This window comes from Corythoichthys intestinalis, chromosome 8, assembly GCF_030265065.1.
Source record: "Corythoichthys intestinalis isolate RoL2023-P3 chromosome 8, ASM3026506v1, whole genome shotgun sequence".
Taxonomy (NCBI): domain Eukaryota; kingdom Metazoa; phylum Chordata; class Actinopteri; order Syngnathiformes; family Syngnathidae; genus Corythoichthys; species Corythoichthys intestinalis.
Window position 1 is genome coordinate 45,323,004 of NC_080402.1, and position 19,051 is coordinate 45,342,054.

The 19,051-nt window shown below is 38.9% G+C and overlaps 1 protein-coding gene across 1 annotated transcript in view; it reads right to left on the reverse strand.

Annotated features, from left to right (window-relative positions):
- Positions 1–13,178, reverse strand: part of foxk1 (forkhead box K1) — a 40,074-nt gene extending 26,896 nt beyond the window's left edge. The window contains exons 1-2 of the mRNA XM_057843258.1: positions 12,618–13,178; positions 4,674–4,889 (exon numbers count right to left, since the gene is read on the reverse strand). Of these exons, the coding sequence (XP_057699241.1) occupies positions 4,674–4,889; positions 12,618–13,063 (662 nt within the window). The 5' untranslated portion in view covers positions 13,064–13,178. The remainder of the gene's footprint in view (positions 1–4,673; positions 4,890–12,617) is intronic.
- Between the last annotated feature and the right edge of the window lie 5,873 nt (positions 13,179–19,051).

The window sequence follows — 19,051 nt, forward strand, 5'->3', positions numbered from 1 at the left end:
AATCAGGCAATGTGTGGCTGCAGCTATGCCATAAAAGGCATGTGCCCTGTGGTAAATGCTGCAGTGACCAGAAGCGCCACAAGGTGATGATATCCCCAACACTCATAACGTTAACTGTAAAGAGTTAATGTTCAGCTGAGAAGGGAAAGCTAGGTGTGAGATATGAATGAGATCATGTCAACATTACTTACACACTCACACACAAAGAGTCAAAGACAGCAAAGTCCTCTGCACGATCACATGTCAGGTTGCACTTTGATTAACCTCCATGTACAGTATCCAAATTGTATGTGCGCATACAGTGCCTTGCAAAAGTATTTGGCCCCCTTGAACCTTGCAACCTTTCGCCACATTTCAGGCTTCAAACATAAAGATATAAAATTTTAATTTTTTGTCAAGAATCAACAACAAGTGGGACACAATCGTGAAGTGGAACAACATTCATTGGATAATTTAAACTTTTTTAACAAATTAAAAACTGAAAAGTGGGGTGTGCAATATTATTCGGCCCCCTTGCGTGAATACTTTGTAGCGCCACCTTTTGCTCCAATTACAGCTGCAAATCGCTTGGGGGTATGTTTCTATCAGTTTTGCACATCGAGAGACTGACATTCTTGCCCATTCTTCCTTGCAAAACAGCTCGAACTCAGTGAGGTTGGATGGAGTGTTTGTGAACAGCAGTCTTCAGCTCTTTCCACAGATTCTTGATTGGATTCAGGTCTGGACTTTGACTTGGCCATTCTAACACCTGGATACGTTTATTTTTGAACCATTCCATTGTAGATTTGGCTTTATGTTTTGGATCATTGTCCTGTTGGAAGATAAATCTCCGTCCCAGTCTCAGGTCTTGTGCTGATAACAACAGGTTTTCTTAAGAATGTTCCTGTATTTGGCTGCATCAATCTTCCCGTCAATTTTAACCATCTTCCCTGTCCCTGCTGAAGAAAAGCAGGCCCAAACCATGATGCTGCCACCACCATGTTTGACAGTGGGGATGGTGTGTTCAGGGTGATGAGCTGTGTTGCTTTTACGCCAAACATATCGTTTTGCATTGTGGGCAAAAAGTTCAATTTTGGTTTCATCTGACCAGAGCACCTTCTTCCACATGTTTGGTGTGTCTCCCAGGTGGCTTGTGGCAAACTTTAAACGAGATTTTTTATGGATATCTTTGAGAAATGGCTTTCTTCTTGCCACTCTTCCATAAAGGCCAGATTTGTGCAGTGTACGACTGATTGTTGTCCTATGGACAGACTCTCCCACCTCAGCTGTAGATCTCTGCAGTTCATCCAGAGTGATCATGGGCCTCTTGGCTGCATCTCTGATCAGTTTTCTCCTTGTTTGAGAAGAAAGTTTGGAAGGACGGCCGGGTCTTGGTAGATTTGCAGTGGTCTGATGCTCCTTCCATTTCAATATGATGGCTTACACAGTGCTCCTTGAGATGTTTAAAGCTTGGGAAATCTTTTTGTATCCAAATCCGACTTTAAACTTCTCCACAACAGTATCTCGGACCTGCCTGGTGTGTTCCTTGGTTTTCATAATGCTCTCTGCACTTTAAACAGAACCCTGAGACTATCACAGAGCAGGTGCATTTATACGGAGACTTGATTACACTTAGGTGGATTCTATTTATCATCATCGGTCATTCAGGACAACATTGGATCATTCAGAGATCCTCACTGAACCTCTGGAGTGAGTTTGCTGCACTGAAAGTAAAGGGGCCAAATAATATTGCACGCCCCACTTTTCAGTTTTTTATTTGTTAAAAAAGTTTAAATTATCCAATAAATGTTGTTCCACTTCACGATTGTGTCCCACTTGTTGTTGATTCTTGACAAAAAAATGAAATTTCATATCTTTATGTTTGAAGCCTGAAATGTGGCGAAAGGTTGCAAGATTCAAGGGGGCCGAATACTTTTGCAAGGCACTGTACATCCTTAAACCCACAACATAATACATGTCGTTTTTTTTTACATGCTCGTGTGCAGTTTAAACAGCTCACATTTTCAAACTTTTCTGTTTTTTACATTTTAATTCAATAATCATCTGGCTCTATGGAAACTATTCTTGATTACACAACGTACAGAGTGATGTGAGAAAAAAAACTGACATTTTAACAATCCCATAAAACCAAGATTGATAGAAGAAAAATATTTCATTCATAGTAATTGAAACTTTTAAAACATGCCATTTGAGAAACAATACTGGAATTTAAATTTTATAACAAATGACATCCTCCTGTATGAATGCAATCTTGAAAACTTTGTGTGGGATTGCTCATTGACCGCTGAAACATGTCAGCAGGGATACTGTAAATTTCATCCTGAATTCACGATAGTTACTAAAATTGAGAAGTGTTTACTTGCTCAAGGTCGCTGTCTTGCAATGGCGCCTTTGCACATGTCCGCACTTTTTTTTTTTCCCAACAGTGGTCCACAGCAGATTTCAAGAATGCATTTGTACAGGAAGACACGTTTTAAAGGATGTAATTTTGAGGGGGGGAAAAAAACGAATATTCCATAACTGTTTCTTGAATGGCATTAAAGTTTCAATTACTGTGAATAAATATTTTTCGTCTATAACTCTTGGTTTATATTGGGGGTGCTAAAAATTTCCTCTTTTTGGGTCACCCTATATATCCATTATAGGTACACGTTAATTATCAATCTGATAATTATCGGTCCGATAATAGGAATTATGACGTCATCCCAATAAATACAATAACACAATTAATAGGCCGGATAATATAGAGTATAATATTTTTGGCACGGTGTCGGTAAATTGGGATGTGTGCGTTTGTTTCCACTCATGTTTTGCCAGTACAATGTATCAGTGACTGTGTGTGGTTGAGGAAGAGGGAGGTGTACCACAAATCAAGCGCTCCTTTTCTGTGACCTACCACTTAAGCGACAGCAGTGTGCAGCTGGCTAGTAGCAACTTTTTTGAAGTTGTCAGTAGAAAACGCTTCACTCGCAACTTGTAAAAAATGCAAAGCCGAAGTTCCACGAGGTGGGGAAAAAAAGTGTCGCGCTACAACACATCTTAATTAGCCACTTAGAAGATTACAATCACTTCGATTGTGTTTTAAAAGAGTACGACGACGCGCGAGCTGCGAATGAAGCAGCCCATCCAATTCCAAAGCCAGCTAAGAGAGCCAGGGTTGTACCATTTAATGAGGCCTTTGAAAAGTTTCACAAAGATGACCGAGGGCTATAGCAATCACAAACATTATCACAGAAATGATGGCGCTATACAACCAACCCTTTTCTCTCGTCGAAGACATAAGATTCGGGCGGCTACTTCATCATTTGGAGCCCAGGTTCATTCCAAGCAGTCGCCACTTTTCAGATGAACGTTTACCGGCAAAGTATGATGAGATTGCCACACGCTTCCATACTTCGATCGGCAACCATGCACAGCACGTTAAGTTTCACCACGAACATATGGACGTGTAATGTTAGTCCTATCAGCATGCTTGGTATGACGGCGCAGTGGCTGGAAAAGGATTTTGTGCTGTGCGGAGAAGAATCCTCATGCTTTATTGAAAATGGGTTCACTCACTGCCGTTTATATGGATTAATGTAAGGCAAGCCATTAAACCTTTTTGTTCTACAATATTTTTGATAATGAGGAATGAGTGATGAGCCTTACTATATAATGTTTGCATTTTACAGTGTTAGTTATACGTTATTGAGAGGCCTTTTGGTTATTGATAGGCTTGCTGTCCTATAATTGTCAGGTTAAGAAAGTTGTTTCAGGGACCAAGACCACAACAGTCTCCTCTCTTGTAGCACCAAATGTTTTTATCTAATGACAAAGCACAATACCTGTTGGGTTTATGTTTTAGTTCAGTGCTCATTGTTCAGGGAACACATCTTCAAAGACATTGACTAATTGATTGTGATCGACTCAAATTATATTTATTTGAAGAAATAAATATTGGCACTTTTTTTTAAGTCGAGACTGTTCTTGTCTTTGTGTCGTTCATTATAATAATGTTCATGTCATCATAAAAAATCTGGTTAGGTCAAAGGCAGATTTATGTTGAGTCCACCACTAGTTTTTCCGAGCCACTTATCCCCACGAGGGTCGCAGGGGTGCTGGAGTCACCCCAGCTAACAACGGGCAGGAGCCTGTATATCCAAATATTTTTTTATCATTCTAGTTTTCAAATCAAACTTAGTAATTTTTTCATTCTCAATATTAATTCCATATTAATTATTATTACTATTATCACATTTTGGTGATTTTCTTAAATTATTTAAACATTACAAAGCTATCAGAACGTAATATACTTTTTAGATGAAAAATGATTACAACAATAACTATTATACAACCTATTCAATAATTTTAAAGACCACTTTTAACTCAACCTACCGAACATCATGTCACAAGACATCCCCTTCTTTCAAGCGCCACAGATTTTTGTGTTCATTGGGTACATGAACACAAAAGATTAGATTCCCATTTTTCATCTACTTTCTACATTTCTACCCTTTTTTGTTCTTAAGTTATAAGCAGTTTAACATCAAAAACAACATTGTTATACATCTTTGGTCAAGAATAAGTTAACTATTTTGTACAAGACTGACTAGGATCCATGCATACACAAGTGTAAACACTCTGACACGACACAGTGTTTATTTTTACTTACGTGTGTGTGTCTGTACGCGTACCTGAGGGTGCCGGTGGGCGACGGCAGCGGCGAGCCGAATGCCCTGATGTGCTCTTCATGCTGCTGTGCGGTGGGGATACTGATCTTGAGCGGGGAGATGTGAGGCAAGAGTGGGCGCATTGGGGGCGAGGGCGCCTCCTTTTCCCGCAGATCCTCGGAGGGGATGAGCGACATGAACTGGATCTTGATGACCGTGCTGGGAAAGCGGAAGACACACCTGTTGGAATAGAGGGGTATTTAGTATCCGTTCACATTGTAATTAATGTTAAAAAGCTAAATTTAGAATTGTACATACATAATTTGCTCTGGATTCTGGCACAACTGAAAATACTTACATAGAAGAAATTAAAGGAAATATGATTAATCTGTTCCGGTCCCTAAAATAAAACCCCAATTCCAAAAAATTGCAACATATTAGTTAATGTACTTTTGGATGTGATTAAATAGTGCTCTACACTCCAGTACGAAATAAAAACATATCAGGGGTAGACAAAAAGGGAAATTAGCCACTGGTCCAAGTTCACTGGCCCCATTATCAAAACCACTAGCCCAGGTCAATGCGTCATTGATCCCAATAATCACAAAAAAGAACAATTTGCTTGAATAACATTTTTTAGGTATATTTAATGAAAAGGGACTTTCTGCACTAAAATGTTTTTTATAATTTTTATCATTTTTGTGTAATGTCGGCGTGTAACAAACTGGCGTGTGGCGTCAACATTTACCCGTTTTCAACTTTACGGGGTGAACCAACCCCAAACACGAATAACCCAACCAGAAATATGACAAACCGAAATCGACTCGACTGACCACTTACACATGTTTAATGTTTTCGGGAAACAAATACACACACACGCATAAACATATTTTTTCTTGGGAGCTCCAGGGGGAAGCTTGCCCGCGGGAGAGCCCAGTGCCTAGGAGAATTATGTCGAACGATTTTCAAGCTAGACCATTGTTATGTTGATATTATTTTCTCCATAGTAACGCGGATGAATTATCACGTTACGTTCATATGATAGGTATCATACTCGTTAACTTTTCTCTAACTTATTGACTGCATATGTGGGCATTAATCTGCACATCTCACAGTAAACCTTATTTTTTGTCTCATCGCAGCTGAGCCAATTGCAGCGGTCTCGCCACTGAGCCAGAAATTTTCTTTACCTTTTTTTTTATATTGGATTTCGCTTTCCCTCAAGTCCTCCGGTGACTTTTTCTTTCTTGAGTGGTCTTTTTACCCCGGTGCTTGGCCGGGTACTGGGGGTTTCAGAAACATGTCGTCTTGTACTACAATGTACAGTTGGTACTGAGATACTGACAATCAGTCAGCAAGCAGTAATCGGGTTTTGTGTGTTCATGCGTGAGCGAGCGAACGAGGTGTATTTACACCCCACGGAGAGCAACAGCTGGCTGCATAGACTGTAAGGATGTCTTTCATCAGGATAGTAGGGGTGTAACGGTACACAAAAATCTCGGTTCGATACGTACCTCGGTTTTGAGGTCACGGTTCGGTTCATTTTCGGTACAGTAAGAAAACAAAATGCAAAATATAAATGTGCTAGTTTTTTATTACATACTTTTGTGCTTTCAACATTAGGAACATTAGCGTATACAAAGCTAGAATTCTGCTCAAAAAGTTGCGGGTATTTAAAGATAATTCAACAACAATTTGCCTTTCAGACCCCGCATATTGGTCAGCTTTCTTTCTGGAAGAAAGAAGAAAAAAATAATTCCTCTGCTAAAGAGAAAAGCAATCCCAATGACAAAGATTTTAACATGTATTTTACAAATGAAATGCCTCAATTAAACATTTTTTTTTTCTTATGAACGGTTTTCAAAAGCTTTATTGGTGGATTTTCTCAAGTTAAAGCGCCATACAGAAATTAATCAATTTAATTGTGTAAGCAGGATGTGTGTATTATTCTTATTATTTAATTACAGGTGCTTTAGCTCATTTCAATTTATTTAAATGGGCTATTATCTATTTTATTATGTGTTTATATTTTACAAATGTGATGTAGTATTCATTTATGTTGTATAACTTTAGTTCCTATGTGAATATTAGTTCCTACTTGTTTTGTTGTGGTAGGAGGATTTTGTATTGGAACACGGGGCCGTGTTGGTTATTATTATAGCAGAGAAGACAGCAGTAAATCAACAAAGACAAGTCAACTGTGCCCCGATCTACTTGCCTGGCACGGCCAGACTGTTCTCCCTGTATTTTTCAAACACTGAGAGAAAAGTCTTGGACGGCCTCTCGAGCAGGTACAAAATCAATCAACAAATCAGATTCGTTTATTTGCGTGACGTGTTCTTAACGAGCAACGTCACTCTTGCGCGTCGAAAGTCGTCTCCACAACAACACAGATGGTGAACAGGAGAGCCGAGAATATGTTCCAATCCACGGTAAAATCAGTTTTAAATTACCAAAAACACATCGACACCAGTCATTGACAACAGTCTGTCTCGCGCTAGCCATGTTGAATAAACTCCGCTCTCCTCGTATGTTTCCTTCCGCGCGCAAGTCCCTCGTCCTGCCCTCGTCGTTTTACTAACGTCACGTCTGCCCGTCGCTGATTGGTCCACTCAGCTGTCTGTTTGCTGTGGCTTGCTCCGCCCTGGAAATTGTATCCGCTGAATGGTGGCCAGACTCAACAGCTGGAACAGCGGTGAGTCTGGTGTACCAGGCAACCGATCTACCACTCAAGAAATGTGATGGACTCAAAAAGTAGGTTATGATTGCATATCAGTTTGAAAATCGACCGGATCCACCGTATTTTTACATGAGTGACTTCCGGCCCAATCCTAGCTCCAGGTTAGTAGTATTGACGCAAGAGGGACGCATCTTGCGTCAAATAATAAACTCTGCCGTTCTTTTCGCATGCGTCATGTTGAGCCGCTTCTGGGACGCATCTAACACGCGGCCGCACTGCGACTGGTGTGCATTGGCTGACTGACTCTAACGCCCGCGTTTCACTGCGTTCTCGCGGCGGCCACGTTGTCGCGCCGTTGATGTTTCTGGGTTATAGCCTACTGTCCTACTGTGTTGGTCCTCATTATAGTAGAGAAGATGGAGTAAATATAATCTACACAAAGAAACTGTAACCCAATCGACTCACAGCCTCGAAAAGTAAGGGTTATATTAGGTCAGAAACTCGTTCGGTACGCGTCCGTTTCGAACCGAGCACCACGAACCGAAACGGTTCAATACTATTACATGTAACGTTACACCCTTACAAGATAGCATAACGTCATACAGACACGGAACTACTGGGAATCAATTTGAAATAAGATTTGTTTTTTTATTTTTCAAAAAATAAGACAAAAACTGAAAATTCAATCATATTTTAGTCAGGCATTATTGTTTTTTCAATCTCACAGCATAAGTTGTCGGTCCGTTCCTCATTGCATCCCAAAAACCGCGCTGACTGTGTTTTATTTTCGCTCTATTTGGCATCTTTCAATAATCAGAATTTGGATGTTTGTGAATCATTCTCGAATCTTCCATGACCGAATGGCGAATAATATAAGAATCGGAAATTTCGCATGCCTCTACTTTTTACATAGTATTATATATGTTTATTGGTTGCATTTCTCCAACATGTCGTATTCTAATATTTTTTCAATTTTTGACATACTAGTTTGGTATTTTTCTGATAATTGTGTTATTTTTTTTTGCAATTACTGTACTTTTGACATATATTTTTTGTATGTTTTGCAATATTTTTTAATTTTTTTACTAGACTTTTGAGACCATGATGATACTCAAGTATACAGACATTTCCAGCAATCAATCATTCTAAATTATTTTTGTTGTTGTTGAAAGGACACCTTTCCTCTTGTAAATTATGCTCCCAAATGCATCCTCAATAACTTCTTCTGATCCAATGAGCTCAAGAGATAAATACAAACAAAACCCTTCTTTACATAGACTCAACACAGAGAGCAGCATGTATGCCAAGATGACAACCAGCCCAAACATTGAGCTGTATGTGCTTACACACTGACTTCCACTGTAAAGAGCTGCACATCCCATGATATCTCAGCTGATATAATAAAAAAAAAGAATGTTCAGTGTGGGTGTAATTAGCCAAAAGCTCCAGATAAAAACAGTAGTCAAGTTTAACCCTTTATAGGGCACTCTTTGTTTTTTAAACTCAAAAGCTGCCATTAACATGCTAGACTTCTAATCCATTTTGAATGGGAAGGATGGTAGCGATCATTTGCAAAATGGGTTGATACCGTCAATGGCAGACAATTAGTTAATTACTATGAAACAAGGGGAAAAAAAGTTTTATTGGAGGCTTAACCAATGTATTTCGGTTTTCATTTTATTGTTGGTAATTTACTGTTTATCAGCATCTTATTCATTTATAATTTATTAGTGATGCACGATAATACATTTTTCAACCGATACCGATAACCGATAATTTCCTCCTCATTCCAACCGATAACCGATAATGTCAAGCCGATAATTCTATTAAAAGATTTATGTAAAATTTTAAAGAAAATATTACTGTGCAAAAATATAATTTATTGCTCTTTTTTTCAACATAGAATATGAACAAGTCGTCAATTCCAACATCTAAATAACGACAGATTGTCTGACATTGTGTAATGGTAAACTTTTGGCAACAATTACTTAGAGTAAATACCTAAGTTGCATAAAAATGCCTTTAAAAGTAAGCCATTCCTAACACATATAACATTAATACACTGCAAAACATACCTCCTTAAAACTAGTCAGTTTTAAGTGTAAATCTATTGGAAATAAGGGAAATTATCTGCCAGCGCTTCAAGTGCATTTCGCTCAGATTTCATGGAAGAAAAATAGCTAGCTGAAAATAATCTTAACAGCCTTATTTAAAGCAATACATTATTATACTTCATCCTAAAAAAAAAAACTTGGAAGAAGAAAAGATTTTGAATAATATTTGTGGCTACAGAATATTATTGTTATTTCATTACAACAGGAATGTGCATATTTAAATTGATAAGTGTTAATAAGTGCCAATAAGTTTTGATTATCTACTGTGACTGTAATTGAGCAGACAAATAAGTTAAATTAATTTGAAAAGTGATTGCAAATGTTATATGCTTTGTTGCACACTGTGAAAATTATTAACTCAAAAGAGCGAGATGTCACGTACCCATCCTGCAGCGCTTTGTTTACATTTGCGGCACTCACGACATTTGGTTTACAGCAGCTAAACTGATACACGGCAGTACTATTTGGATGGAGTTGGAGCTCGCATCTCCGTGCGTGTTGTTTTGTGCCTGAGTTTTGTTAAGCCGAAAATAAAGGCAGCGTTACAAAGTCATCTGACCGCTCGTCATTTTACATACTGAATGCATTATTGACTGGCTGACTTCGTTTTCTCCATGTTTAAATTATCATGTAACCACTGTGCCGTCATGATAAGCTTGCTTACTGGACATCACTTTTCCAAATGTACGTGGTGAAAATGTGATTGGCATGTTTTTCATGAAGAATGGTGGTCGTATAAACTGCATTATTTTTTTTATCCAGGGCTTTGGCTCTCGGGTCATTTCGTTAAAAAAAAAAAAAAAAAATCGTGTCTCGTCTCGGCGGCGGCTACGTTCGTACCGGATATTCCGCCCGCACCGGCCGGTTCGCCGTGGCGTATTCGGGGCCTGGCTCTGCTCGCACGCCGTGAGGGAACGCTCGAGAAACCGGGGTGTTTGCCGGAGGTCCAGAGGCCGGGGAACCGGGCTCTGCCCGCCCCGCCGATGGCGAGGCGGCGGCGGCCTGCCGGACCGGCCAGAGTGGCGGGCTCCGTCGGAAGACGGCTACTTGCCGACTATCGGTCTCCAGTCGTGCCGGTGTTTAGCCTTCGACGCGAGTTTCCCACCCGCCTTGGGCTGCTTTCCCAAACAACCAGACTCTGTATCGTCACAAGCCCCGTAGTTTAACTTAGTGTTTACAATAGCTTTAGCATTCCCGCGAGCAGCAGCCTCGTATTCGTTCCAAAAATCTTTGTGATGCAGTTTTAAATGGAAGCTGGGTTAGTGGTTTTGAATGAGGACGCTTTCTTTCGGCCTCGTGGAACTTCTAAGGTACGTTCCGCAGATGGCGAGAGCGTCGTTTTTTTAGTAACAGCCGCCATAATATTCAACTATTTCTTGTCATGTAACTCCGCCTCCTCAACCCCTCCTCCCTCAGGGGCTTCAGAGAGGGGAAGGGTTGAGGAGGCGGAGTGCTGAATTCTTCGGTTATGTACATTTGGAGGCTAAATCAAGTATATAATTATCGGATTGCATTATCGGTTGAATTTTTTTATTATCTGGATTATCTGTGTGACGTCATAATTGCCATTATCGGCCGATAATTATCGGCGACCGATATTATCGTGTATCTTTATAATTTATTCATTTTTTAAAATACACCAAAAAACATTAAAAATCCAATATTAATAATAAGATTGTAAAAATAATGATTGAGAACCTATGTTTTAAAAATATCTTTTAATACTTTATATGTAAAAATACATTGATTAATTGTTGTAATTAATAATGGAAAAATCGAAAAATAAGGTAACTGAGTTTTTTAATCATTTTTTTAAATTGTTTTTTTCCCCTTTTTTAATTACACTTAGTTTTGTGAAATAACTAAAAAAATAGGTTCCTTGCCTGATCAAGGGTGAACTGTGAAGGAAAGTTAACTCCTCTTGACTTTGCAGTTGAAAAAAATAATAATAAATAAACTTTGCAGTTATGAGGATTCTTTTTCGCAGTCGTGGGGTAAAAAAAAAAAAAAAACAGACACACTCCACTATGCATCAATCATTTCGTGGAACTAATACTATTAACGCTGTTGTTTTTGGATTATTATTTCCATTATAATATTTGTAGCAAGAATTGACCTGTTTTCCCCTCTAAAAGTAATTAAAATGTGTGCCGTCATTATTCATTCATTCATCTTCTTACACAAAATGTTTGTTGTCATTAATTTTACAGTCATTCATAATACAAATGTATAAATCAAATTCTCAAACATGCCCTACAACGTGGACGTGCTGCTCTTGTGTTTATTCATTGAGCTTCTTGTCATTCTTACTCTACTTCCGGGTCCAGATCCTCAAATATTTGCGAGTAGCCAATCAGAGACGAAAACACCCCGCCCCGCCTCCTTCGTTTACCCTCGGCACCACTTCCTCGCCCCCTCGCTGTTCAGCGGGCTGATGGACAGTCACAACACAGCAAACGCCCTCAACGTGTTTGTAGTCACTACAGCGTTGTACTAACTAAACTAACCACCATCCCTTTTGGTAAAACAGAAAACAAAAACGCAACTTAGTAAAAAAAAAAATGTTCACTTTAAACCAGCCTTTCTCCTGGAAACAAACGTACTTGCCGCACGGGAGTGCCCGTGTGGCCCTCACAGGGGTGCGTTTGTTTACATTAACAGCCACACGTCGGCTAACGGCGCATACGAAAGCTGTAAAATGAACTTTATATAGCAGCGGGTACCCCATGTTACACTTTCAGTGGTCAAATAAGTAAAAAGAGATGAGTAAGTTAATAATTAATTTAGTTTTAAAATACAACGTGCTGACTACAGTTCATTCACTGTAAGGGAAAGAGTCCACTTGTTGAATAATAAGAATTACATTCATCTGAGAAAGTGCAAGTTATGATTTAATCATAAAAAAGATCAGACTAAAGGCTGAATCCCTAATCAATTTGTATGATTAATCTTGAATAAATTGTTTCTATAGATTAACTAGGCTGTCAAAACTTCGCAACCCCCGTCGAAAACCTTGAAAAAACGTGCTACAGAAACCCCCCACATCATGACAAGTCACTAACTTTCAAAATACGCAAAAAGTGAATATTTCCGAAGAAAGCTGTTTTTCCAAACATAACTTTTCATGAGCGTCAGTCCCCAATGCTAAGCTAAAATGCTACAGGCGAAACTCACTCTCGGGGAAGCTGTAACGGTGGCGCCCCTCTTCGCTGGAACACGCCGTCCACGAACACGCCGTTCTTGCCCAGGCACCGCAGCGAGAAGCCGCTCGTCTCGTCGTAGCAGAGTTGCAGGTGCCGCCGCGAGATGAAACTCGAGTGACCCATGTTAATGTCCACGGAGCCGTGTGAAGAGTTTCGGCCGATAGTGACGGTCCTCTGGCGCATGACAAACTCAAAGTCCCGGCCCTCGAGTCTAGCCAAGGCCTGGGGGAGAGGAGACGCCAGGCGAGCGGGGAGCATCCCGCCGCCGGCGGCGCCCGTCAGCGGCGGACCGAGGAAGGCGAGCGACGGCTGGTGGTGGAAAGCGTGGTTGCTGACGGCCACTCGCACGGGGCTGCAAGGCGCCGACTGCAAGGCGAGCAGGGCCCGAGCTCCGGTGTCATCCCGGTAATCTGCCATGTTGTTTCACGGGGGTCAAACTCACTTCCACGAACACTTCGAGCACGGAGTTGCAACGTGAGAGTTTGGGGGCCCGAACACTTGTTCGCTTGGGCTGACGAACAACATGGAGCCTGGGCGGCGCAAAAGAAGTGAGACGGAGTTACAGCAGGAACTGGACTCATGTCGCGTTCAGGTCCTCGTATAGAAAAAAAAAAGTACAGGTACAACCCAGACTGAAATGCTCTTTGTCATACAAATGCAACACTGTTGTCACAGTTTTGACTGAGATTGACTTACTTAAAATAATGCATTATTTTAGTCCTGTTTTCCTCGACAGGGTTATCCCTTTATTGCCAAATGTATCACATTTGATACTCCTAAAATTTCATGATTTTGAGACTAATTCAGAATTTTGACATTTATTTTTGGGAAAAAAAAAAATGAAGGATGCAAGTCAACACATGCAGCTGCAGGTTCCATTAGAAAAAAAAACACGATTTAGCAAGGGTTATAGATATTAGAGCGCTTATTACGCATATTCATTTTGACTTTTCTTTTTACAAATTTGAAAAAAAGGTTTCATAAGGACCTTATTTTTCAAATTTTGGGATTCTCTGATAATTGCTTCATGTTACAGGTATTTAGGGGTTATTAGCAAAATTGCATGTGGGTCATTCCATGTAATATATGACCTTGGTGAATAATCTAACAGTCTGTAATATGATGAAGGTTCACGGAAATTTTATTTTGGAACACCTGATACATGCTGAAAATATTGATAGAGAATGTTGCGCACAATGTACAGAAAAATTATAAAAAGTCAATAGACAAGTTCCCTGGGCAAAATATGGGCGGCGCCATCTTGGAAAATGTCTGCTCCGAACTTCCGGGTTAAAAAGGAACAACATGAATTGCAGTTAAAGTAAGCAGTGTGTTAACAAAGTTAAAACTGCAAAATCGAAGAAGAGGAACCCACAGAATCTCCAAAAATGGATTCAGCACAACGTAGATGACACTCCGAGACTTTCTGCACTGTGTGTGATCTCCTGGAAGAGCCTATATATATGGTTGGAAGTGGAATGTTTTCATCTGTGACCAGCTGGTAGCTACAATGCGCCAGTGTGGATCTACCTCACCATACGCCTTACATCGAAACCAGATCCAGACTAGAAGTTAAGGATGTGATTCAAACCAATACCTATACACCTAAATATTATATGATTGTTCTTATCACTTTGTGGATCATTCGTGGACAAAATTATAACAACCTGTCAGCATGTTTTGACGTGAGGTATAAATTGATACGCTGGCCACTTGAGTGACCACAATGAGGTGAAATTACAAATTATATTACATTTGCCGAATGCAAAAGGGCTGACACGGATTTTGTTGTTACAAGGAAATACTACAAGGTATGTACATAGAAACAAAAATAGAATGTAATTCTTTTTTATTGCAGATATTGATCGCAATAAAACATTTGGACAACATTATTCCATTTCTTGTTTTATTGAAAACAATTGGTGCATGCGCAAAACAGGTCAATAAATCACAATTTATTAAATTATTAGAAAATTAGAATACAAGAATGTGATATCAAACAGCAGAGCACTGTAGCGGCTTGAGAGCCTCGCCGAACTTTCACCGAACATTACGCAGACCGTCGGCGACCTGCAGATGGGCTTTCTCCCGCTGTCTTCGGTAATTCTAGCTCCAATAGCCTATCTTAAAGTTGCTGCAATTAAAAAGCTCGTAGGTAGATCTCGGGATAGAGCTGACGGTCCGCCGCAAGGCAAGCCACCTTCTTTCCCGGGTAGAACACACGTAGTCTCAATATATGTCCATCAACGTTCAGTATGTGTTGATGTGAGGCACTTCAACTTGTCTTACAATACCTAACATTGTTTTCCTGTAACACTTGCATTTATGCGTTGACATAATTGTGCCATCTAGCAACAACAGGCTAGCTACAGATACAGTAGTTGTAGTAAATAATATTAAAAATCATCATAATTTACAATCTTCATCGTAATAACAATATCAAAGGCAACAAGTCGTATCATGCGCTATATTTTAGCTTTAGTATTCTTTGAGCACCGGACACATGAAAATGCAGGGATAGGAAGAACATACCTTCTATAACACAGCAGCAACATGGCAACAAAAACACCTGGTCATTGTGGTTGCACGAGCTTGGTTCCACATCTGCCGTCATGAACACGTTGTCCTCCCCTGTTGTGATGATAGCAGATCGATGCAATAGTTCCAAATAGTCTTTTTTAAGGGATTTTGATGAGTAATGTTACTCCAGCTCCACTGTTACTTTGGATGGAGAAATTCTAAAACGTAAGTTGCGAGCAGACATAAGGAAGTACCACGGAAGCTTCTCTATACACCCAAGCAACCACCACAAATCTTGGGAGCGGGTGTGGCCTCCTACGACCCGCCCATGGTGATGGATCTGTGGCTGTGGTCAGATTTAACCAGTACGATTCAAATTTGTAATGCCAGCACACAGTGGCGACCATATAAAGTTTCCAAACTAAAGTTCAAATGTTCTAAGAGGCTTTTTCTGAAATATTTTTTTAAAATTTATTTGCAAATATTTTTTTCCCAAATCTTTTTTTTTTTTTACTTTATGTGTATATTTTTTTGTTGTTCTATACCAGATTATTGTTTGTGTTTTTCATGTAATACATTTGAGAAATATTTTTGTCAATTCATTGTAATACTTGTTTTTATCCCAGTTTGCATTCATTCATTCATTCATTCATTCATTCATTCATTCATTCATTCATTCATTCATTCATTTATTTATTGTTCCCAAAGGCAAAGCCTCTCCTGGAATCTCGGCAGGTGTGTGAATCCCTGCCAAAGTGCATTTTGGATAATCAAATCGAATGTTAAAAAAAATATATTTTAGATTTGCTCAAAAAATATTTTCAGTAATCAACTAACAAGTTTGCATCTGTTCCTGATATTCATGACCTCGTCAACAATTTTATGCATTTTTAGTTTGTCAATAGTTATGTTTTTTTTCCACTAATATTAAAATATATATATATATTTTTTTTTTAATGGTGGGGCGTCATTTCATAACACACGCAACCACATCTTGAGCAGATTTAACATAATCTAGACGTTTATTTAAAAGCTCCTTTAGACTTTAAAAGAGCATTGAAATTAACTTATTTTATAAAGAGAAATATGAATAACAAATGTAAAATAAGAATTTTTTTTTTTTAAAGTGTCTGATAAAACTTTCACTTCTTGACGCCACATGGCAGGAAGGGATTGCTGCATAATAAAAGTTGTAACGTAGTTCCCATTGTGGCGCTCGTGTCTTGTACAACTCGCAACAGAAGAGAAAGTGGACGTACACGTTGGCCTCCGTCCAATCACAGCGCTCAGAACATGTTGCGTGGGCAAATGAAGCTGATTGGCCCCGCCCCTTCTTGCTTTTTTCGCTCATTTTTGTTATCTCTTTTCTGTTTATAAACATGGAAAGAACAAGGTGGCTACAAAACGCGGAGAAATGGAGCACTAACTGGATGACAGGATTTGGAGTGATGACTCGCAGCAGGCCACACGAGGGTGCTGTTGAGATGGCTACTTCATTATGTATGCCTACTCTAGAACTAAAAATAATAATACTTCAGGGCACGGTATTAATTCCCGTGTATTTTCATTGAATTCATTTAGTACTTTTTAAAGTTGTGTATATTTTATAGTAGACGTATATTTGCATGTTTGTTTTTTGTCCACTTTTTTTGTTCCTGGGATTTGTGTGTATTGCCATTCTAGAATTTGTGTAGTGTCATGTGTTTGTTTACTACTTGGCTAATTTTATGATGCTTTGCATTATTTTCCATCTGATTTAGTTTTAGTTTTACATACATACATTTGTACTTTTCCTCAAATTTTGTTTTTAGTTTGTATTTGGTTCTTGGTGTATTTGTATCTCTGGTCGATCGGTCTTTCTTTCTCTTTCTGTCTGTGTCTGTCTGTCTGTCTGTCTGTCTTGCAGAATATGTTTGTAATATGAAACAGAAAAGGTGATTACATTTTGGATTCATGAGGTTTTACAATTGTATTTAATTATTTTTTCAAATGTATAATTCGATCTAATACTGCATGGTTGATAATGTAGGAATATATATTCGTTGTTTGTTTTTGCCCATACTAGTACCAAATAATGTGATCAATCTCAAGTAAAAAGTGAAAAATTATAATTTTCAATGTGATAGGTGTCGTGATCCTGACATACGTTTCATGTTAATGCCCTTTTCCCTGTTTGCAGGCTGCACGGGTGTGAGGGGGACCGGTCTCCTCAGGAGTGAAGCTAACAGGCAACACCTGTGGCCCATTTGTAGAGCCCTTTTAAGCGCAGGCCAAACGCACACCTGTTGCCAGAAGATTCCAGCACAAACACTGAGAAGCCTCACTCCTGAGAAGACTGTGATTCCCGAATTCTCTTTTGGTAGCGTGTTTTTCCCCTTTAGGGTGAATTTTATTTTGACACTTTTGCTTTTTGAGTAAAACCTTAACCATCTCTGCAACTGGGTCCTTGGCATTTCCTGATCGACACGTAACAATAGGTTCCGTACTATAACAACTACACGAAAGGAAGTTATCATGTTCACAAATTTTTGAGTCAGGTCTCTATTTAGGAGATACGTAGTTTATGCGATACGATTAAAACATTTACAGCAATAATGCTCACTTTAGATGTAAATTTGATTCAAACAATGGGATTAAATATACTTTTCTACTGTATATCATATACTTTTTGAAAAGCAAACAAGTCATTGTGTTGTATATATACTGTACGTACATACATGTCAAGTTGTATGGTTTCGGCGTAATTTGTACAAGTGAGCACTGATTTTTAAATGTGTACGTCGTACATTCAAAATCTGTACGTTTTTCGTGCATTACGGTTTTTTTTCTCCGTTCGGATTTTGTCACCGTTTCGGCAACGAGATAATGTGCGTTACTATGCATTACTACGTTGGTTGAATGACGCAAGAAAAGAAAGAAGAGTGTTGTGTTGTGACGCCGTAGCAAACGTGATGCTAGGTTAGGAGGCTCAAATATTTCCTGACTGTAGCCGACAGCCTACAATCTACGCCTAGATATCACATGCATATCGAACTACATGCGAAATGACAGACTCGGCGGCGTTAGTAAACAGCCGCCTTTTTAAAGCAGTACACTTCTCAGAAAGCTGTTGTAGTGAACCTTCCTAGCGGACCTAAGTAACTTATCTAAAATACTCCTAAATTGGCAAAATCTTGACTTGAATCTATCTTTAAATGATGAAACAGTTTTAAAACTTTCACATGTCGAAAGTATACAGAAGGGAAGCAATGCAAAAACGGGAGCAATTTAAACTACTTTTACAGTTGATTCACAACATTAAGTGACTTCCAAACATAGCAAACGTTACTTTGTTTTTTGTTTTGAAAAAAAAAAAATGAAAAAAATACAAAAAAAGAAAACATGAAAGTTAACACCAGTTACTTTGCCAAGTAACTAATTTATCTTACATTTAGGTAACTGAGTTACTAAATGACTTTTTAGGAGACGTAATTTGTAACTGTAATTAATTACTTTTTAAAAGTAAGATTAACGACACTGGTCATAAAGATAAAGTCTGCAGAATGAAAAGTGAAAAAAGCGGGGATTTTTTTCTGCCAATTTGTTGCCGAACACAGTTTGCCTGCAACTATATTGATTACTTTTCAGGAATTGGCAAAAGAAATTTTCCCTGACTCAAAGATTACATCGGTAAGTTAATTTTATCAATTGACCTTTTTAATTTATAATTGCACACACTAACGAACTACCTTCAAGTCAAACTGAATTGCGAGCTGAAGTGCCATGAAGTGCAGCCATCAAAAGACATGATAGAAATTGCCAAAAGTGCTACATACAATTATAACAAAAGTCAGTTATATATAGTCATATTACCAATAAATTCATATTATTTTAAAAATTGAGTTT